The sequence below is a fragment of the Scleropages formosus genome, chromosome 11 (assembly GCF_900964775.1).
Source record: "Scleropages formosus chromosome 11, fSclFor1.1, whole genome shotgun sequence".
Classification (NCBI taxonomy): Eukaryota; Metazoa; Chordata; class Actinopteri; order Osteoglossiformes; family Osteoglossidae; genus Scleropages; species Scleropages formosus.
The window spans coordinates 1572271-1594905 of NC_041816.1; the positions used below are offsets into that span (position 1 = coordinate 1572271).

Below are 22635 nucleotides of genomic sequence, written 5' to 3' on the forward strand. Positions count from 1 at the left end.
GTGTGTTCAGGTATGTGTCTACATGTAATTATTTTACCAAAGAAATCAATAGAATTCATAGTATTTATGGTTAGTTTATATTAATCGTTTTACTAAATGTTTTTGCATTCATAAAGTGAAGAATTATCATTTCATTCAGCTGGTATTTTGGTTAGAACCACTGGTTTTTGACACAGAGGTTGTAGGTTTGAATCCCACACCTGGTAAAAGGTACTTACCCAGAATTACTTAGCTCTGTAAATGGATTAAATAAGTGCCGGTATCTTAACATCTCAAGATGTATTGGAGAGAAGTATCAGCCACATAAGTAAATGAAGCATTCATTTGCTCCACAGTATTTGGTTTCAGAAGAACTTATAGGAAAATGTGTGCTGTAGAGGGCGCGCTGCACTCTAGTAAAATCTGTCTTGGCCAGGGTACACTCATTGTAAGGCATACAGTACTCGACAGTAAACTATATTCACACAAATTCATTACCTTGTACAGAGTTGCCTTTATGATTCACGGACTGTGAATTTAAATATTTGAAGAATAATAGCCAAGTACGTAAAGGACTAATTTTACCATAAGCTCCCCACAAGGTGTATAAGTAGTTTACATTTTGCTGGTTAAGACAATTCATCAAGTAACCAAACAGAATGAAATAATCTTTATAAAAATACTACACTGGAATGGGCAAATTTAACAGTTATTTAGTTGAGAGGAATTGTCTCGGCATTTTTTGCAAATTAGAATGAGCCTCAACGAGTGATTCTCAGGCCCAAACGTGCCAAAACAATTTTTATCGGCATCAAATCATCAGATTTAAAACAACTGGAACCGAAGGCCACGTATGGCGTCAAAAGAGAGTTATTAACAATTTCAGTGTAATAAAAAGCTATGGGCAGAGCCAAAATACTTCAGTTTTTACTTTCACCTTTTTCCCACATCTAGATGGATTGTGTGCAGTAATTGGCCCTGTCTGCATTGTAAAGGCTTTGTAGAGAAAGTGAAATTGAATGCCTCTAGTTCAAACTCTGGGCAAGCACGTGGCCCCCTGCAATGATTTTCTCTGAAGTCCCTAATCTACCCCCCCGACCCCCCCAGGCAGTACCTTTTGTTTGTCATTCCCTCTGATTTAGTGCCCAATCACTGCCATAGAGACACAGGGATGCCGCTTTTCAGGGGTCATGAAAAATGCGCCAGAACATTAGGACACATGGGCACATGGCGGGTGCTGATCCACCTCCAAACACACCCCAGCTCACTGCAAGGCTTTCAGTTATTGTAATGGCAGTAGCACAATGCCAGGGTAAAGACTAAAATAAGGTAAAGAGTGCTGATCAGCCTCTGCTGGTTTGGAAGACTGTCAGTCACAGTCCTTCCAACGGTCCAAATGGAACATGTTGCTTATAGAGCAACTTCATTGTAAAGAAACACATGACTCCTAGTGACTGATTTAAAATTTAAATGTCGACGTTTCTCTCTGTCCAAACACCAACGGAAAGAATGATAAAACAGCAAAATTATAGTAAAAATGGCTGGGGTGAACAGAAACTTCCATCATAGGTTTCAACATAAAGCAGTGCAGCATCTCCAAGCCAACCCACACATAAGTAAAATTCCTCCGAGTTCAAAAACTGAGTTTACAGTTAATAAATCGCAGCTCATCCACTGCCTAGAGCGCTTGCGTGGAGCCGAAGATGTGGCAAGAACGCCGGTGATCTAAAGAGCACACAATAGCCTCAAAGATGCGATAACTCACTAAACCTGTCTTTTAAAAGTGAACTCTAAGATTCACTCAACCTCAGTATCTCAAAATTAGTACAGGAAAGAACAATGAGAAAAAAATTATGCATAAAAATTGAGAAATGAAAAGCTCTTAAAATGTACAGCAAAAATTTCTCATTCAGTTGATTAGCTGTTAACGTCGCAATTAACAAATCAGCACCTCTGTCAGATGACATGTATATATGATTTATGGAATAAATTAACAGAACACAGAGGGCGCATTGTCTGTCTGTGGAAATAACACAAGATGAATTGCACTTTTCTGTGTACTAAACAGATACTGATGGGTAAAACAGAAGGTCCGTCGGGGGTGAGGCCAAAAGCAATAACGGCAGTGCCATCTGTGAAGAGGAACAAGACAGAAGACTGAAATATGGAGTGTATGGAGGAAATACTCAGTTCACAGTGAATACAACCATTGTTGTTCAGCCCCCCTCCGTTAGTTCTTTGAAGACACTCATTTTAAAACACTTTATGTCTTTAACAGATTCATCCTCAGACTCATTTTATTAAAGTACTTTTAAAGTGGTCCTTTGTGTTTTGTTTTTTTTTTTTTTACTGTTTAAATATCATTATAGTTAAAAATACTGGCCTGATTCCACAGAGTGGAAATGCTTTCCAGACTCTGCATCTTAGCGCTATACCTGAGCATCCAGACACCACTGCAGCTGGTGACCTCCCAGAGTCCAGTGCCGCTCCCGTCTCCCTCCAGATCAAGGCGGATCTAAAGTCCTACAAACCCTTTAAACTGAACATAATTCTTATTTGCTAAGACTTCGTAGGGAGAAGAAACACTGAGCAAAATCCTAAAAAAAACTACAAGCAGGAGGCACAGAATTATGCTTGGTTCTTCATAAGGGTGTCAAACGGAGTGTGAAACTGCTTCATCTTATTAATTCAGTTTTCTGAAGACTTTATCCAAGAAAGCTTACAAGGTTACATTTGCATACTGCATACAGCAGTATTTGGGATCGGAGTCCTTCAGCTGTAGGGCATCAGCTCAAACCACTACTGTTTGTCCTGCTCCTGAGACAAATTCTTACTTTTTTCAGATGCAACGGCTTCTTCGGTATGTGTGGACTGGACGCCTTTAAAATTAATGGACGTCTTTCAAATGATTAATATTTTTAATAATATCAAAGAGGAATCTTTAGCAGGCTCTCAGTGTTTGAAGAGTTTATTGCCCTCATGCAAAACACATCGCTCTCTCAAAATTTCTGCAAAATATGAATCCTCGAGACTGAAGCTTAAACGTTTTACAGCTTTTTCCTCCGGAGTCCGTTAATGTTGTAAAAATGTTTTAATCATGCTGTCAAAGAATTAAAAAAAAAAACGCATGCCTGTTTCAGATCAGGATTTTTAACTTGACCAAAAAAGCCCAATTACATATTGCTCACAAAAACTGATAAAATCTATTAAAAGGATAAGGGTAGTAATTCCTCCTGCAGACTTAAAAATGTCACAAAGGTTACAAAATGGATTTGAATACATTTATAAAACACATACTGAAAAACATTCATACTGGATACTGTGTACCTGACAAGTAAATGAAGACCGTAATGTAAGTATGAAAGCGTAAAATGTGAGTATGGCTTTTAATCTCTCATTTTATACTCCAGAACCAGCAGTGATCTTTGGAATGTATGGCACGAGGTTTTATTTAATTTTGAAAGGGCAAGTAAAAAGATTATCAAAACTATAATGAATATGAAGGAAACAATACTATCATCTTACTGTATCATAACGGGGACACACGGGCACGACTGAGCCGCGAAAATCCACCGTGGCCTTCAAGCCTTTGTAGTCAGCGTTGATGCATGAGCCAGGGGAGAGCAGCCATAAAGCCCTTGGCATTTAACTAAGACCCCCTCAGAGCAACTGCAAAAGCATGGCTTTACATATTATAAATATAAATTCATTCTTGTAGTAAATGTAATCATTTCACTGAGGTATTGGTCTATTCATTATATTTCAATGTGTCTTTTTTCTTTTATTTGTTCTGAATTTCTGCATTCCAGCTCGTAGTTAACCCCAGGCCCATTTACTGAAATTTGGGAGCTCTTCTGAAAATGAAACACACATGGATTTTCACTTGGAATTTTACACAAGTATGGAGTATACCACTTAATTACCCTATGGAGACGTTTATATATTTCAGAACGCTGAACTGGAACATTATGTGTTGCTTAAGGAAATAGCTGGAATGGTCCATACCGTTCCTCGGTAATTATGGTGTAATTATTGGGGTGTAAGATGACTGCGCTATTAGGACTAATGCAGCCCTTGCAAAAAATTGAAAAATTTCTCAGAAAATGATGAAAGATCTCTAAAATGAGATCCCTTCTCGGATGATTTTGTGTTGCTGCGGATGATGAATTGCAGTTTCCCGGAGACGTGCCTTCGCATTCAGACCATTGTATTAAACTGCATCATTATAAACCGCTCCCTTTATATGCACAAATTTTGGCTTTAGTCTCCTTTTCCAGATTTCCCCTGACAGCAAGCTGGGTGCTCTGCTAACAAGATCGAATAACAGTCATCCTTGAGGAATCAGGCCATCATATCCCGGGCAGTAAAATCCGCATATAATGTCCAGGTAGGTTCCGCAGCTTTAAGGTGGTCACGGCTCTAAGACCCGAGGGAGTGTCTTTCGTCCGTCTCCTTTCTCTTTGCCGTGAATCCACCCGTCACATCTTGGTGCTGAGGGAAGCCAGCAGGCAGTGATAGGGAAAGGCCTGCATTCCTCACAGCAACACTTCCCTGGGAAGCAATGACAAAGCTCTACAGTAATCGTCAGGCGTCTGATGGGGCCCCTGATCAAGAGCCGTCAGAACAAGAACTAATTATTCCTAATGGGCAGTGGGCATGAAAAACAGCCCCCCTAGAGAAGCTGACGTCTGTGTGAATGGGTCCTCGCAGATGACATGTAGTTTTTGAGTGCTCCTTAACTTCTTCCAAGCCAGGAAGAATGGCCTTCTCAGAGTGTGTCAATGGTGGCTTTCTCTTCTGGGAAACGGAATGTTTTTCTTTCACGAGAAGCCATACTTCGGGGCAGCAGCACGCACCCTATTTACCTAAAATGTCCATAAAGCGTAATGAATCACGTACTTGCTCTAATTTCAGTTGAAAAAAGGAAATGAGGCAGAATGAGCAAGACTTGCAAGTCACTTTCCAGACAACTCTGCCACTAATACTATTACTAATACTTCTTTTTCCCCCAACTACAAAATGCTACATTTCAAAAAGTTCAGAGCAGTTTCATTTTAAAAAATAGAGCAGTTTACTTGTATCATCCCAGTCGTCACAAAAGGACTACTCTCGGGAGTATTCCTTAAAAATAATTTTCTCAGCTAAAAACGTTACACCGTTATTATTTTTTTAAAGTAACGTGTAACAGCACAATAATAGTTGTATTATGCTGCAGTACATGTATTGAAGGCACAAATTTCAAGTGTCATATAAAATATTGCTGACACCCTAACATGGCAGGTGCAATAAAAATCTGTAAAGAAAGTGCGATACCTCACTAGGGTGAAAGGTGAACACACACATCTATTGGTTTTTTAAGAATAACTGTACAGTTCAAAAATGCTAATAATGCTTATTTGCATCTTTCACAGCCATTTTCATATTCCCTGGAATGGTCTTAATTTGGAATCCTTGGTTCCTGAAAGGGGGAATAAATATGAAAGAGGTCAAACAATTGCAAGACAATAAAGGCATGATTTAAACATATAAAGGATAAGGCTAAAAGCAACAGGTGCAAGTGAAAATCCCCCAGCTGCTGTACAACTCACACAATGTACAACGCGGAACATAAAGTCCAATAATGGGTTTTCTCAAAATGCCACTGTTACGTCCACAGGGGTGTCTATTTTGTTTTTTCTTTCCGGTTTCCCCACCCGCTGACTTGCTTTTGGAGGTGACACCTGTCCGTCAACATTAATTCAGGATTGATGCACGTGATTTGCCGGACAGGAAAGGCGGGACTTCCCACAAGTTCGAAAGCAACTTCCCGGAGGCCTTTTGGAGAGCTTGTTTGTGGATTAATACAACAGCTAGTTATTCTGTGATTTTGATAGTGCTCTCTGTTTTCCTGTTTATCGTCGCACAATTAGTTTCATATTTTTCCTTGTTTGTGTCACTTATACACTGCTTGTAAACCTGTTTTGTTGTTTGTTTTTCTTTCTTTAGCTAGTTTGAAAGTAGTGTAGTTATGAGGTGGTGGAAAACTTTGTTTTGGGTTTTGACCCCCTTTTCTTTCCGAGCTTTGAGGTTGAAAGTTGCTTGTCTTAAATGGTTAGTTCAGCTGGACTTTTGTCACAACCACGCACGCACCGCAACCAGCAGCGCCTGCCTCCAATTAAGCACCTGTCAGCAATCAGAACATTCATCTATAAAAACCGTCCCCGGCTCCTTCTCCTCATTTTCTTAGAATACAACCGTCCCTCCAGGATTCACGACTCCTCTTCAGTTCCTTGTCCGTCCTCTTCTGACTCCCTCACTCCCTCGCCCGTCTCCTGTCTTCCACGGTATCGAACCTCGCTTGGCGTCCTCGACCACGTCTTCGGATTCTCCTCTCGAACCACGCTTTCCCTTGACTCAGGGTATTTCCTAGCCCCGAGCATCTTTATAACAAATGATCCCGCAATTGGGTCCACACCCTGGTCTCCGGGCAGCCCTGTGCGACAGCTTTTCTTTGTTTCCGAATGATCTTTGCTTTCAGTTCACTTTTGTAAGGTTTTTGTGCTGGCCCTTTATTTTGTGTACTTAGACTATTTGCTCTTTAACAAAAACATTAAACACACACTTCTGTTTGTACTCACTATTTGTTGTCTCGTCAATTCATAACCCATAACTTGGGGCGAAACTTTGTAACACCCCTCTACACCCCTAAAGAGCCTTGGGATCGTAGCAAAAATTGTCCTTCAAAACGTGCTCTGCTTCAGTTTTTGCAACATATACACAGACACACACAGACACACACACACAGTTTGTATTTAACAGAATTTAACATTTCCTCACCAGTCCAGTAAGGGGGCTGTAGGCAAGGCCCCGTCCCACCACTTAACTAGACATGCTTTTAACCATTTCCATGGTTACCTGAATAATGTTCAAAACTGTCTAAAGCCAAAGTGCACATGAGAAAATATGATCTCTTGCTTAAAAGTGCACATAGGACATTCCAGTCATAATGAATTAATGGTGATAGATGTGAAGGTTTGCTTTTACATTACAGGTCCTAGTTTGAATAATATGATAATGGTATGGCTTTCGGGGGAGGGAGCTCGGTGACTCGCGTTCAAGACACTTGCTATGGCCAGTGGCAGTGCAGGGGCTGAGGCAAACAGAGGGAGAGTAACAGCCGTGTAAGAGACAGAGTGAGAGAGAAGCAGAGAAGGGAAGCTGCAAGTAGAGACCAAGACACCCAGCGCACGGAGGCAGGTTCACCCACAGACCCACCTGGGAAAATGCCCAACTTTGCAGGCACCTGGAAAATGAAGAGCAGCGAGAATTTCGACGAACTTCTGAAAGCCCTCAGTAAGTCTCTTATTTTCCCCCACTTTCAGAAAATCCTTTAGTACAATATTACAATACATACCTAAGTGACCTTTAAAACTGCACGAAAATACTTAATTGCTTGGTGTTTTCTCTATTAATGGTACAAAGAAAGTCCTCTTGTTTAAAAAATGGAAATCATTAAAAAAAGAATTCCAATTAACCGGATGTCTTTGGTTATGGGCACAGTCCAGGAATGTATAAGAAAAAAAATTTATAAAATTTCTCGTTTGATCGAAAAATATGCTGCTGAATGTCTGAAACATTTGGCAAACTGTCAAGATTCTGCATCGACTTGTTTTGGTATGAGAGCGCACGCAAAATATCTGCATTGGAAATGAATGAACGTGCTGTGGCAATAGTGACCACAAACAATCCAACACTGATGCACAGCGTCAGAGAAGCATTGTCAGCTTTGATGGCCTGGTTCTTCTCCCGGGAAACAAAGGCACGCAAGTGTTGCAAGAAAGACAGAACTTTTCCGCTGGCAAAATTCTCCAATACAAACTTTTTGATTGCGCCAACAACAATAAGCTACATAAAGCTTTCCAGGAATGGGAGGAAGCAAACTTTCAGATCTCATCTGATCTCTAAACCCATAGGACAACTGAGCTTTTAGTGAAAAATCTATGGATAGCACACAACTTATTCTCTGCCGTCCTACTACAGACTGATTGATTTTGAATGACATTTTGTGATCAGTCTTTCTCCGATCCTTTCTTGTGCACCATTCCCACAGATAGAAACACTGAGATACCATACAAGTCAAATGTTTGAGCACAACTGCTAGAATGTCGTTCTTTCCGAAAGGCATTTCGTTAACATATCGGATCAGGAAATGAGGTGCCATGTCTTCCCAGCTCCGCTGCAGCACTTCCCAGAGATGTACGACAACTGTGTCTTGCTCTGCTTTCACTCTCCTGTCCAGTTTGTCCCACACAGATATTGCCAGGTTCTCCCAAGCACAGTATGAATATAAAAGCATTGTTTGACACGAGTTGGTGTTCCTCATGTGACTATTCTGTGTCCCATATCATTTATCTTGTGAATAAATTACTCAGATGGCCCCATTGTTGTAGTGACTGCACTATAATCTCCCTTCTATATTATAGCCTCACCTTTCTCCTTCAGTTTGCTGAAGGGAATTTGTACTCAAACTTTTGACTGGTACTGCAGATGCAACTACTGTACTATAACCACAAATTCTGACACGCAACAGAAGATGTCACACGGGCCCTGACATTTCACTTCATACCGATACGAATCAACATCTGCTGAAACGACGGTTTCACTGCACTCAAGCCTAACTCCACAGACCAGCCCGTATGTAGGACTTGTGTGAACCCACAATCAGTGAGAAAGGGAATATTACTTCTCCCTGGTCCAGGAAAGACCCCCAGGTCCATTGTGGAACTTTCCTTTTTGAAATCCACCCAACGCAGCCTGGAGATTCGGGACAAATCCTTCTCCTAGAAAACGATGCCAGCAGAAACAAAAAGAGATGTAACTTTATCCTTCCTGGGACAGAAGCAGAGGCTGGAGGGGAGATAGGGTGGTCCCTTCTGTGCCCAGCACTCCCCTTCCCATGAAGTCAATGCTGTACTGCTGCACTTCAGGACATAATCCAGACAAATATCTCAAATCTCATTTCAGATATGTTATTTTTTGGATTAGTTTTAATTCACATAACATAGCTAAGTATATATCCAGAGCTACTCAGCGCCAAGTCAGGCTATATAATATATCATTTGCCGCTTTTGATTGGATTGTGTGCCCTATAGGCAGGATTAAGAAAAGTATTCTTCTTTTGTACTTTTATACAATAGATTTTAACAGGGGATCAAATGAAACTTACTACATAGGCATTTTATTTCTCACAGTAAAATAAAAAATCCTAATTTTATTTGCACAACTACAGCTACAAGTTAATTAATAGGCCAATGACTTATCGTGAAAGCTCAGAGACTATGAATTCTCCTAGAGTGGCCTATAACTGAATATGATTGCAGCGAAGGAAATCAGTAGAGAAGAGTATCTAAAACAGTCCTAACTGGAGTGAGGTGTGTTGATGCAAACTGGGTGAGGATCTTAACCTCAGTTCATTCTTCAGGTGTGAATGCCATGCTGCGGAAAGTGGCCGGAGCAGCCGCCTCCAAGCCCCACGTGGAGATCCGGCAGGATGGCGAGCAGTTCTATATCAAGACTTCCACCACCGTGCGCACCACTGAGATCAACTTCCGCATCGGGGAGGAGTTTGATGAAGAAACAGTGGATGGGAGGAAGTGCAAGGTGAGCGTTCAGGTCAGAGGAGGTGAAACCTAGCATGAGATGTAAGAAGAAATGACGGGATGGTTGACTGCGTAGGGTAAATGCTGTCTGTAGAAAGGCAGACAGTGGACGAAGATGCCGAGTGAGTGGCATAAAATGCTAATATTTTGCTTTGACTTCTGTGTTAAAAAAATAGGTCAATTTCTGTTGACCCACGAGTATCACCATCATAAACAAGGAACATAAAAATCCATCAAGAGCAGCTGTATGATGCAAGATCAGTGTAAGAAATCTTACAGCTTGCAGTTGAATTAAAGAAAAGGACAAAGCTAATCGGAGACCGTAATCCCACACAGCCTTTCATCAAATTAACTTGCACCTTTCTTGTAAAATATTCCGCTGTGCCCAACAGCAAGCAACACTAATGAAGGAAGCTCGAAAAATTTCACATAATGATATACGAAGTCAGAGCAACTTACAGAACAGAATGGGTGAAAGGAAAGGAGTGCCAGCAAAGACATTTTACATGGCCTCTCACTTATTAGAATAAACCCTGAGTGTAACATGATTATGCTTCACTGATGTAAAGGAATATTGGAATCCAGCACATGGCATTACTACTTATAGAGCTGTACAGAAATAAAAGAGGAACTAAATGAGAATCACAATAATTAAAGCATTCCAAATTCATTCATCATCAGCCATAAACCAGTTTCTTCCACACATGCAAAAAATAAATATCACAGTAGATATGTAGGTTTACGGATGCGTATGTGAAATGGTAGGCAGTGGGTAGTGCTGATGACTCCCAGCTCCTGAGCTCTGTGTTTGGGTTTAGGTGGGAATCTGGCTCAGGTTGTATGGAGTTTACATGTTCTCCTTGTGCTAGCAATCTGTACGCATCTGTGGAAAAAGACAATAACAAACCACTTCTGTAACCTCCCTTACCCCGAAAACCATGTGAGTGCTTACTGTGAGTTGAATTTGCTCAACAGCACCTACTTTACCCATAGACACTGAAGATGTACAGAAGAAAACTAAATTCAACTTCTGAGACCATTTTAGACAAAATCCAGTGTAATAACTCAATTAATTCAAGCTAGGATAAAAGTAAATAAACGGATGTGAACCCAGATGAGTATTCCATGCTTGACTTATTTGAGGAAAAGCTCAGAACGGTCAGTCGAGATAAATCAGTACATACTTGTATGGTTAGTTAGTTACGCAAACAGGGCCAGAATGTTTCCGCCTTTTTGCGTGTGTGTTAAAATGCCTGTAAAAATGTTGTAACCCATGTATTTTCTCATATCACAATACCCAACCAGCCACTCTGCCAGACACATCCTATCCTTCGAGGGCTCTAACCCTAAGAATGTTTAACTGTAGCCCATGCCAGTTTGAGAGTTTGGACTTAGGTTTCCATCGCTGTCCTCAGCGAGGACAAGCGTTAATGGCTCAACACTATCCTACTTATTGCAATCCCTACCACACCTTGCAGTCGACCCATACCGTCCCAGGTTGAAATACCTCCAATGCCTGTTTCTGGCCTCTCACTGGAGGAGTGTGCCCAGTAGAGCCTAGTCATTAGCCGGTTACTAATGCATTGTGGGAGAACTCACTTTAAACTTTACTGTGCTGACACTCAGAAATCAGTGCTGAACCTTGGCATTAATGGTTTTAAATTAGACTGGAATGTTTTGCTGAAACCTAGTCAGATTTTGTAGATTTAAGTTTACCATTGGCTACCATAGTAAGTATTCAGTGACACACAAGGCAACCAAACGATCTGACTGCCAGCTGCCTCTGCTAAGTTATATATTAAAATAAGCACATTTTTTAAACCCACAAAAGTAATATTTCAGTCGCACACAGTTTTAGACCACAATGGTAAGCTGTGGTTTTCTAATTGCACAAGAGGCTACTTATTTTATTTGGTAGTATTAAGTTTATGCATATGATACACATTATGGTGGCATTAATTAGGAAAAGAAAAATGTGCTCCTCTGGCAGAATATTGTTTTAAAAATATTTTTTATTTCCATAATTATAAAGCTTCCATGCAATAAAGGGACCTCATAGAGAGTTTGACTGAGGTGACATACCTGCAGACTTGACCCCAGTGGTCCCTCCACTTTTACTCCACCAGACAAATTAAAGAGTGTAAGGGGATCATCGCACTTGAAGGCACAGATTCAGAGAAAGAATATCACATCTGTCCCTAGGCTTGCCTGATGTCATCATTATTTTGCTGCCAAGCCACCTGGATGGACTTACAAAGTTTTGGTACCAGTCTCAAAGGCATATGTTTCCAATCCATTTGCAGATTTTCTGAGGGACTGGGAGAAAAGCTGGAGTTAGAGTCTGCCCAAAATAAAAATGAATCTTTCACAACTCCTGAGGAAGCACAAGACAAATTGAAAAAAAACTGACTGATGTTATGAATTGTGTTCTTATGAAAAAGTTATTGGGACATTATAGAACATGAATACAGCATATTAAATGCTGTATAGTGCTTATGCAAATTTTTTGAGAAACTCAGAGAAAAGCTGAAGTTAAGGCTCATCCAAAATACAAATGAATCTCAGAGGATTCGTGAAGGATTGCTTTATGAATAGAAAAACTGGCTGACGTTCTAAATTATGTGCTCTTATGAAAAAGTATTGAAAGCATTATAGAAAAGTAAAATTACTCTGACGAAAACTGTTTCTTAGTACTCTATAATCAAAGCCTTCGCTAACCACTGGCCCTGGTTGCGGCTGTCCAGAGCCTATCCCAGAATCAATGGGTACAGGGCTGGGGGGGGCTACACCCTCAACAGAACACCAGTCCATTACAGGGTAACCACAAAGGCACACACTCACGCATTCATACACACTGTGGTCAACTTAATGTCACCGATCCACAGGAACTACATGGCTTTGGACGATTGGAGGAAACCAGAGCACCCAGAGAAAGCAGATGCAGATATGTGGCGAATGGCCCAGGCGCTGTGATGCTGCAGTGCTACTCACAGTGCCACCATGAGGCCAAATAATTTGCTACAGCAAATATTGTGTATAAATATCGTATAAATTATAGTCACCTACAAGATGTTATTCTAGAAAGAACAGCAATTCATTAGGAAATGTAAAATAGACATTTACTGAGGTCACATGTTGACACAAATCTTCTCTTACTTTATTTCTTTATATTTTTTGTTGGTTTATGAACAGCACAAGGTCACAACAGCATACAGACAGACAATACACTGATAAATTGCAACTATGTTCACATAAATAGCCCAAGGGCTCAGGGTCAAAAGATGAGAATACATTACAGTTAAGATCATGCAGCACTTTTTAATAAGTTTCAGAAGGGTTTCCAGGCATTCCCTTCTCTTACTTTAATAATTATCTCATTGTTTAAACTAGGAAAAAATTATGATATTTGTCAAGCTCAAGATTTAAAAATGAACTGCAAAGCAACTTAATTGTGGGGTGTGGTGGCGCAGCAGGTTTGGCTGTGGCCTGCTGTGTGATGGGTCTGGGGTTCGAGCCCTGTCTGGGGTGCCTTGCGGTGGACTGGGGTCCCATCTGGGGTGTGTCCCCTCCTCTGTCAGCCTTGCGACCTGTGTGGCCGAGTAAGGCTCCAGTTTGCCGTGAGAAACGGTTGTAGACTTTGTGTCTGCAAATGAATTGTATTATGAAATCACATTTAAACAGTGAAACTGTATTGATACAGCATACTACTGAAGTTATGGCTATGATGATATAAAAAATATATGACACTGTCTAGCCCCTGACCATGTATTTCACCTTCAGATCTGCAACTGACATCACACTGGATCCTTAGTTACAATGACATATGTGTCCGATTCTGTTTTAATGAGTAAATGAGTTAAGGATAATAAACCTCCTTGATGTCTCTGTCCAGAGTGTATCCATGGGGGGAGGAAGTGGAAATAACACAGCTGCACTGCTCTCTAAAACTGTACAATACGCAACCCTGCGATTCTGAGCCCTAAGGTTACTGTTACACTGGGTGTAACAATGGGAGGCCACAGCTGGAGGGAAGTGCAGTGCAGCCAGACTGTGCAGCCGGTCCGGGTTCGAGTGTGGCTCCATTCCAGTGGCCCCTGTACCTGCCTGGATCGTCTTTGCGGGGCCAGGGGCCCTGCAGCAAGGATAACATGGAGCAAAGCCCTGCGCATAGAGCCTGTGGCCTTAGCAACACTGGCACGAGGTTAAAACTGCACCTTAATCTGGGAGATTTTGACAGATCAAGGGGGTTTCTCGTTTTTAAAGACTTTCAAGGGGGGTGAGGGGTTGATATGAAAGCACCACTGAGTTTGTTGCTCGGAGATGGATAGTGAACTCCTGCTGTGAGCTCCCTTGTGAATCAAAGCTTTGCAAGCACCAGCATGTTGGAGTACAGAGAGAAAGGGGAGAGAAGGCTGTGTGACGCCGGTCCCTGACAGCGAGACTAAAAGACTGCCCAGGTCAACCAAGCCTTTCGTGCCCAATAGCGGCTGTCTAGCGACAATTTATAGACGAGTAACGCTATTTCTCCTTTTCCTACATAAGCAAGCCTCAGATTAATGAATCGAGTTTCCCCTTCTTTGGAAAGCGTCAGAACCACAAGAGCAACACATTGGATTGAAATGATTCTTTTTGGTAAAGCCATATAATGAATTCCGCAGAGAAAAACTAAATGACGTTCTACCAGTAAAAGTGTTAATCCAGGAAGATACAGCACAGCTTGAAAGCATATGAACCCTACAGGGATGGCCATTATTGTTGTATGAAATATTAAAATAAATGTCTAAAATCTAAATCTTACATGTTAAACTTGTAAAATGAATAAATGATTACACACCTGATTCTACTTCTGTTTTTCTTCTTTCGACATTTGGAATTGATCATTACACACCTATGATGTCAGATGAGAAAGACTGCTTCTCGTTAAATAACAATTTTGTGGAAAAACTAAGGGCCTCAAGGGGTTCACATATTTTCAAGCAGCAGCACTGTGTACAGTCTCTGTTATGAGAAGCACAGCATAACTGTGCGTTTTCTCACTTCTCTTAAAGACACTCTTGTTGTGCACTTCAGGGCATAAAATGGTGTGCAAAATGACATCATGAAATATTGTAAATGTATAAAAATAAATAAACCGCTGAAATAAATTTCACTGACCAAGCAGATCACTTTTGGTATCCAGGAGATCTAACTAGTTAAGCATAAACATATAATATCTAGCAAACCAAGATGTGATCTCAAGCTTTCATGGCTAACTTCATGGGAAGAGGCATTGCTGAAGAGGGGGTGGGTTAAAGAGGAGGAAACAATGAACTCCATTTACACTCTGCCTTTCATGTGCTAATTAATATGATGAACTTGCATGATAAGAGGTAAACTAATGGACGCAAACTGTGCTCCGAGGTCCTCTCTAAAACGGAACAAAATGCCCTTTTGTCCGAATGAGGTCAAGTTCTTCCATGGCCTTGCCGCTCATGCGGCTGAAACCTGCACCTGGTCAACATGAAAAGCTCACAGAGAAGACTCCCACCTTGTGCATCAAAACGATATTATTTTTTATATATTTATTGTTTTTGTATATATAATGTAATGAATATAGAAAATCCTAAGGAAATTCTAACAGTAGAATGCTCATAACTATTTGTATGAGCTGAACACAGGCTCTTTAAATACCTGATGTACTGCAACAGAATGGGGATTTCAGTTATATTTTGATCAAATTAAGTTCACAAGTGAAGCAAAGCAAAACTCTCTTTTCAGAAACACAATGAAATGTTAAGCTCTTTCAAGTTTCATATGCGAGATGTAATAAAGTACAAAGTGAAAGTAGGGAAATATAATCTGGGAGGTCCCAGCTTTGCAGTCTCGTAAAGATTCTGGGCTTTTAGCTAAACGGCTAGTAGTAGTATCCAAAATAATGTGTTCAGGACTGAATGCACCGTGTTTGTACTGTACACTGGGGAGGAAACGATGCCATATCATATGTTTGTCAGCATCCCTGTGAGCCTTTGCCCTTCTTCTTTGCCCCTAAGAGTCTGGCCACATGGGAGAACGAGAACAAGATGTACTGCACTCAGAGGCTACTGGCCGGGGATGGACCCAAGACCTACTGGAGCAGAGAGCTTAAGGGCGACGAGCTCATCCTGGTGAGGAGCCCGGCAAACACCGACACATGAGTCACTTTCTTTCCCCGAAACACAGCCGGAAAGCAAGAGCGGGGAGATGACGTGGAGGAAAGAACGAAAATGTGTCCACACACTAGTCTAGACTAGTACCGCGGCTATCAGTATCACCACAGCCGCCGGAGCGCTGGAGCTCGTTCACTAAGGAAACTATGGTACGGGAACGAACCTCAGAAAAATAAATATTCGCTGCTGTGACGCGTGATTTAATGCTGCGATTTGTATAGAACGCGATGGTTAAACTGAATAACGCAATTTATGTGGCAGGATGTTTGTCCAGTGCGATTTAGGGTTGAGGCGATTATTATGTTCCGCAAACTGGGAATGAAGGCGCGTATCCGACGTGCGGGTTCTCGCGCTCGCCTCAGTTAGTTAATGGCTGTTTAGCCCCCTTCCTGTTTTTTTTCTGCACTTGGTCTGTCACTTTGAGTTTGATATACTACACTGAAGTTAAGCGTGGTTGTCCAACGTGATAAGAATGTGATGAAGCATTTTAACGGTTTAGCGCGTGGACAGAAATAAATAAATCTTCCGAAGCTCTTTGAAAGGCACGTACGTGTCCCAAGCTGCACATTCTTTCATTATTATTTCACGCGCTGCCATGATTCATGTACTTGCAGTAGACCAAGGCTTTTTGGTTGGTTTTGCACTGTCACTGTGTTCTAACTGAACGTGAGGTAACCGGGTATGAGTTTTCAGTAGGTAATGATTACTTTATTAATGAGCTCTGCTCTGTTTGCACATTTGAAGCGGCTATTTTTATTACGCGAATTGTCATAACAATAGCGGAACCGACATTTTAATAACATAGAAAAATGTTATTAAACAACTTATTAGACAACGGCAGCGATCCTGCGCTTCGAGGACCAGTAACTAAGGCTCGTGGCGAACGTTCGCGGCGAAGGCTCGTGCCGGCTGCGCTCCCGCCTCTTTTCCGGCTGGGCAGCGCCAGTTGAACCGCGCGACTCGCTGCCACGTGCTTCGTAACGCTCCTCACTCCCCCCCCCCCCCCCCCCCGCAGTGGAACAGCGGATCCTCGAGTCATTTTACACTGCGAGGCCACCGCGTCGTTTGGACGGAGGGGTAAAACACTGCAGTGTGAAGAGTGGCGCGTGTTTTCTTTCATTCGTACAGTTACGGAAGCCTGTAGACTAGTCTATAATTTTATGTCGCTTTCGTGGGCTGAACTGTACTGTAACACGTGACACCCTTAGCTGATGTGAACCCTGGTGGCCTGTCCTCATACTGTAGGTCCTGCACATACTCTGCTCTACTCTGCTCTACTCTACTCTACTCTACTGTGCGCTTGTTTCTCTTTTAACAGTTTTTAAAACGTGGTGCAAAACATTTCCTCACTTTTACAGTTTGTGATTTTCCCGCAGGGATGAATAAAGTACCTTCTTACCCTTTAATATACAAAGAAGTGATAAATACTGTATATTTACTACATTATTTACATTTATCCAAGTGAATGTACAGTCCAGAGTAAAGAAAAGTGCATTTCACCAACAGATAGAGGTTCACACGTAGACACGAGATTCTCAAAGTACAGAGTTTGATCATTTAGTCCAATGCCTCCTTTTTTTTGCCAGCAAACATTACACAAGTATCTGTACATAGAATCGAGTACATTTTTTGGGCACGTTACACACGGATGCCTGAAAAAAGAATAATCATCATTCTTTACCTTGATGTATTGGCCCTGCTCTGTTGTACGCACTGGGCATACTGACTTTCAAAGGTAAAGGGGCGCAAAGTGAGGTGGCAATAATGGAAATGTGATTTTTTTGTTTTAGATCATCGGGGCGGGTGATGCTGTGTGCAGAAGGGTTTACGTACGAGAGTGAAGAACCTGCGGTAGCCATTGGAATGAGGAAATAGACTCTGCTTTTTCGTTTCGAGTCTCATGGTTATCCTGCAACATGCAACAATGGAGTCTGCATTCCTAGTTAAATGTGTCTAAGTCTGTGTTACTTTCCCCTTCTAATCCCCCATACCCAGCCCTTTCTTTTTTGTGTATCAGATTTGTCACTGAAGAAAATTAAATGAAGCAAAGCAACAGTGGTGATGCAGAGGGTTATATAAGGATGTAACTTTATAACCAGTTGTTTTTGCTGTGGTTGATATTGTTCCTGTACATGAACTCTGACAGTTATTACAAAACTATGCCCTTGTGTGACGTATCTTGGGAAAACGATATCAAATGTCAGGTTCCACACAGCTCTCCTGGTGTTGCTTTGGTCAGTGTTTCATCACACCAGAGAGGGGCTGGGACTGGGGCTCGAACCACTAACGCTGCTGGGCCAGTTCAGCACGGAGAAATTTTTTCATTTTTTTTTTATTCGCATTATTTAGTTCATTATAGAGCTGGAGATTTTTTCACAAGAGCAACTCCAGCACTTTTCTGAAGAGTGTTCCAGCAGGACTTCTCTTGGAATCAGCCTTGGCAACCAGCTTACAAATCCATGCTCTTAACCGCTATGCAGCCTGTTGCTACTTGTGAAAATAACCTAAATAAAAAAAGTGATCCTGATGAATGCTTGTCCTCTGTGGAAAAAACCTGCAAGGTCTCCTTTTTCTCTTTGGAATATTGCTGCGGTTAATAGAGTACAGACTTCCAGAGCTTCCAGTCATCAGCAGATCTGCTGGAGCACATGTGGAGGAAACCACAGGACCACAGAGTTGAAGAATCTTCTGGGGGTGGGGATGCTGCTTTTCCATTTGTTCACATCATCTGTCAAAGTGTTTATTGGAATTTCCTTACATGACGCAAAACAAAACCTGAGCACATCTTATTGTTCATCTCTAACTATTCTACAACGGTACCAGTGTTTTCACTGGTCATCACTATCCATAAAATTCACAGCAGAAGCTCATCAATTCTAAATAGAAGTATCAGGTAATAGTTTGGGGGTTTGATCCTTGCTCAGTCTATGTGGAGTTTTCATATTCTCCCAGGGTCTGTGTGGGTTTCCTCTGGGTGCTCTGGTTTCTTCCCACACTCCAAAGACATGGAGTTCAGATGGTGTGTGAATAGGTCAGTGGGTGTGTGCGCATGTGTGGCTACCCTGCAGTGGACTGCTGTTCCATCTAGGGTGCAAAATGCCTTGTGCCCAAATGCTTCCAGGATAGGCTCTGGATCACTATGACCCTGCTCAGGAGCAGCAGTTTTTGAAATTAGATGAATTAGAAGATTCAGAGAAGTAGGTTAGCTGAAGCTAATTATGGGTAGTCTTTGTCTTACAACACGAACAACTAACGCACAACCCCCCGGACTCACAATGACCATTACATTAACTTCAATATATATATTTAATTATTTCAAGGTGTTATTGACCATATTTCATACTGACTCAATCCATGTGTCCACCAGCCAGCATTGTTTTACTTACAGAACGTTGCCTTTTTGATTCCACTCAAGTTAATTTTTTAAATGACTAGCAAGTGAAAACACGTGTTGTGGAGGTACAGAAAAAAAGTGGAAAAACAAAACAAGTTCAGAAAATGTAAATAGAGCAATATGAAAACACAACTGTACCGCATATTGTTTTATATTTGCATTATTTCAGCCCAAATAGTGTGCGAAAGTAGTGGAAAAAATTAACCCCATTATACAATGGAGCATTCGTGCATGATCATTGTCTATATACGACTGTCTTTATGTTTATACATGTAGTTATGGTTTATACAGTAGAGTTGAAGGGAAACTGACTTATGCCAAAGTGGTCGGAGCAGAACCCCTCCGAAAGTAGAGGACTGTGTACATATACCAGGAGGGTTGCTCTTGCTCTACGTCTGAAAAGCTCTACTTTTCACTGCGTTAAGCACCAGAGTGATTTACCGCCCTGCGTGCGAGCGGTAACCTCATCACACCCATAGCAAACGAGAAGTCCAGCCCCCACTAAATCTATCTCTACGTCTGCTAAAGAACAACCAACAAAAAGAGTAAATCGGTCTAAGTCATCGTGGCTGCCAAGCACAAAGGGCCGCGGTGTTGCCACACTCCACGGGTAGCGCGCCACGCTGCCGTGCCGCAGCTCCCGTCCCTCAGCGCCCGCTGTCCGTTAGAGAGCAGGATTTCTTTGCTTTGTGACCCGATATTGAAGGAAAGAATGCACTACCTCTTGAATAATGACCAACGATGCGCTGGGGCCCGGGTCGAACGGAGGAGCGCTCCGGCTCGTTAATTAAGTGGCAAATCATGGGTCCCGAGTGCTGCTCAAATATATGAATACAGTCTTTGTGGTTTTGCCCAGTCCGTGGCGAGCCCCCGCTGCGGGCCTTTGGGTGGGGGTGCGCCGTGGGCCCTCCGTCAGTGACCTCATTGCCAGCTCTACACTATCTGCTCTCATCTCCCAGGCAGCTTTTCCTTTGGGTTTTGGCTGAAAATTACAATCAGTGCTTTACTGTCATGGAATATATCAAGCTAGGTGCACAAGGGAGAAGACCGAATTAAATAATACACTTCTTCAAGATCTGAACCTCAGCGCCAGCGTTTGGTTACCATTCTGCTCCTTGGTCAACCTGCAGACAAACTGTGCAGCAATATCAGTGGTATGACTTGGGCTGTACGCACGCTGGAGAAAGAATAAATTCTGATGTCTAGGCCTGTAGTGGAAAACTGGAATTATATCACATTGTTTTAGAAGCGCAGTCCATTAAGAAACCAGTAAAGAAACCATCAAGAGTGGAGTGGTTGCAGTCCAGGTCTGGTGGTGTATCCTGCTCCCACTGTAGTACCCTTGAGCAAAGTACTTACCTGAGTTAAGAAAGTAAAAAATACCCATCTGTATAAATACGTAAAAATTGTAACTGGCATAGAACACAAACATTGCAAGCCACTTCGGAGAAAAATGTCAGATAAATAAAAATCTCATGTCCTCGCCCAATTGGCAGCGGAAATATGACCAGAAGTGACATACCTCATTTCCTCGAATGAGCCTCTGTGCCTCCTAATGTCAGTGTAAAATATTGGAAACTGGTTAACATACCGGTATTAATGCTCAGCTAAAATCTTACTGATATTTTGTTCAATGCCACAAATGTTAATGCAAAAACAAGATCATTATAAACCAGCCTAAACAAACATTTATGCGACAATGGCTTAAAAGAAGGGCGGGGGGGAAAAAAAAAAAAAAAGGTCAGCTGTGTAACAGTGGCTTCGGCCACACATCAGTTTCCTTCCTCTTGGACAACTTGAGCATCATGAATAAAAAATTGCCCCAAAAGGCTTAAGATGACATTTCCATGAATTTATCCATCCTGAACCTTTGTAGAAGTCCCCTGATCTCAGTTGTGCGAGGGAAGGAGAGCTTGCAGTTCCAGACCTGAACTGGGTTTCAGCGCCCCCTGCTGCTAGAGAAGGGAAATACACATTCATATTCATTATGAAGTATGAAAGAATGGTCAATATGAAGAACAATAATCACATCAGCTGTTAACTGTACTACTTGATTGCAAATTGCACATCTGCTCCTCCCCCCCATAGTGGCCTATAAAAAGTGTCTATGAAGATGTACACAAAAGGTGGCCTTCACCATTTACTGGACATTTACATGAGTTTGCTTTATTCACACTCACTATCCCTCCACCCTGCTCAGTAATGAAGTGGCTCCAACTACACCTGGCCATTCCAAAAGTCACTAGGGCCCAGGCAGACGAGATCGAAAAGTAAATTATTGCAGGACCTAAACCGGGGGGAAAAAAAAGTTCATAAAACACCATAGTAAGATGGCGAAGGATTAAATAACATGGAACACCCACTCGACACAATTCAGTAATATTTTAATGACAAATACTGCACTACACTCAAGTATACAACATTGTATATAAATCATGTAGAGAGGTGGCAAAGGGGACACAGAAAATGCAATACAAAAAGTCTTTACAAGCCAGTGCCCCATCCATCTTTCACTTTTTATATCTTGTACAGTAAATATAAAAATAAAATCAGTCCCGGGCACAAAAACTGTCCAATCTTTTTTTTTTGTCCAAGATTGTCTCTAGCTGGTGGCAGTAGTCAGAGCTAGCCTGTGGGGGCTAGATACTCCCCCAGCTCAGGTGGAATGTTCCCTCTCTCACTGGGGGTCCGTACACGCACACACACGCACACACACGCACGCACCTCCTACAGAGCTCAGACTTGCCTCCAAGCAGACCCAGCTCCCCCACGCAGACAACCCTCTCTGCAGTGGTCTGGCCAACTGGAAGTTAGAGAATACTGACCAGACGTGGTTTGCGTTCGGTTGCGCTGCAGTTCAGTGAACGGTCTCGTACTAAAAAGATTTTATTGCAGTTGAGTTTCTCCACTTGTAAAGGCTTAGCCTTGCTCAGAAAACATCTCACAGAGCAGGCTTTGACAAAAGCAACACAGCTTGGCAGCAAATCTGTAGCACCATTTTTAATTTTGTTTTGAAAAGTCTATTCGCCATAAGGTAAGGAAACAAGTATTTTATGGTGCAATGTAATCTTGGATTGGAAGCCACAGAGTTCTTTCTGAACAGAAAGGAAACATTTTGGCTGGTGACAATGCATAAATTTGACAGGTGCGTGATCCAGGGTGAGCATTCCTCACCTCCTGGGCAGTCTGCAACAAAACGGCCACTACAATATTAAAACTGTCTGCCAATTACAATTCAGTCCTAACTCACGTGGCAACTGTGACAACAGCCCCCCCCCCCCCCAGTTAACAAACACGAGAATAAACCACAGTGGTTTATTGTACCACCAGCAGTGTGACCCAGCATTCCTCATTAGCATCCATCTCTGCTACTTCATATTCATACATGAATGATTTGGAAATGATATTAAAAATACAGTTAAACATATATAGAAGAGCT

The 22635-nt window shown here is 41.9% G+C and overlaps 1 protein-coding gene across 1 annotated transcript; it reads left to right on the forward strand.

The window, feature by feature from the left end:
• The first annotated feature begins 7138 nt into the window (after nt 1-7138).
• On the forward strand, nt 7139-18311 carry LOC108934615 (cellular retinoic acid-binding protein 1-like). The gene is made up of 4 exons (XM_018752560.1): nt 7139-7311; nt 9440-9618; nt 15647-15760; nt 17593-18311. Exons 1-4 carry the CDS (start codon nt 7242-7244, stop codon nt 17641-17643), a joined length of 414 nt encoding a protein of 137 aa, XP_018608076.1. The 5' UTR covers nt 7139-7241; the 3' UTR covers nt 17644-18311.
• Nucleotides 18312-22635: the final 4324 nt, after the last annotated feature.

Excerpts from the sequence above, each read along its gene's own strand:
- LOC108934615 (XM_018752560.1), top strand. The coding sequence starts at position 7,242 with ATGCCCAACTTTGCAGGCACCTGGAAAATGAAGAGCAGCGAGAATTTC. Across the intron at positions 7,312-9,439 it reads CGAACTTCTGAAAGCCCTCA|GTGTGAATGCCATGCTGCGG; the intron begins GTAAGTCTCTTA and ends TTCATTCTTCAG. Across the intron at positions 15,761-17,592 it reads AGGGCGACGAGCTCATCCTG|ATCATCGGGGCGGGTGATGC; the intron begins GTGAGGAGCCCG and ends TTTTTGTTTTAG.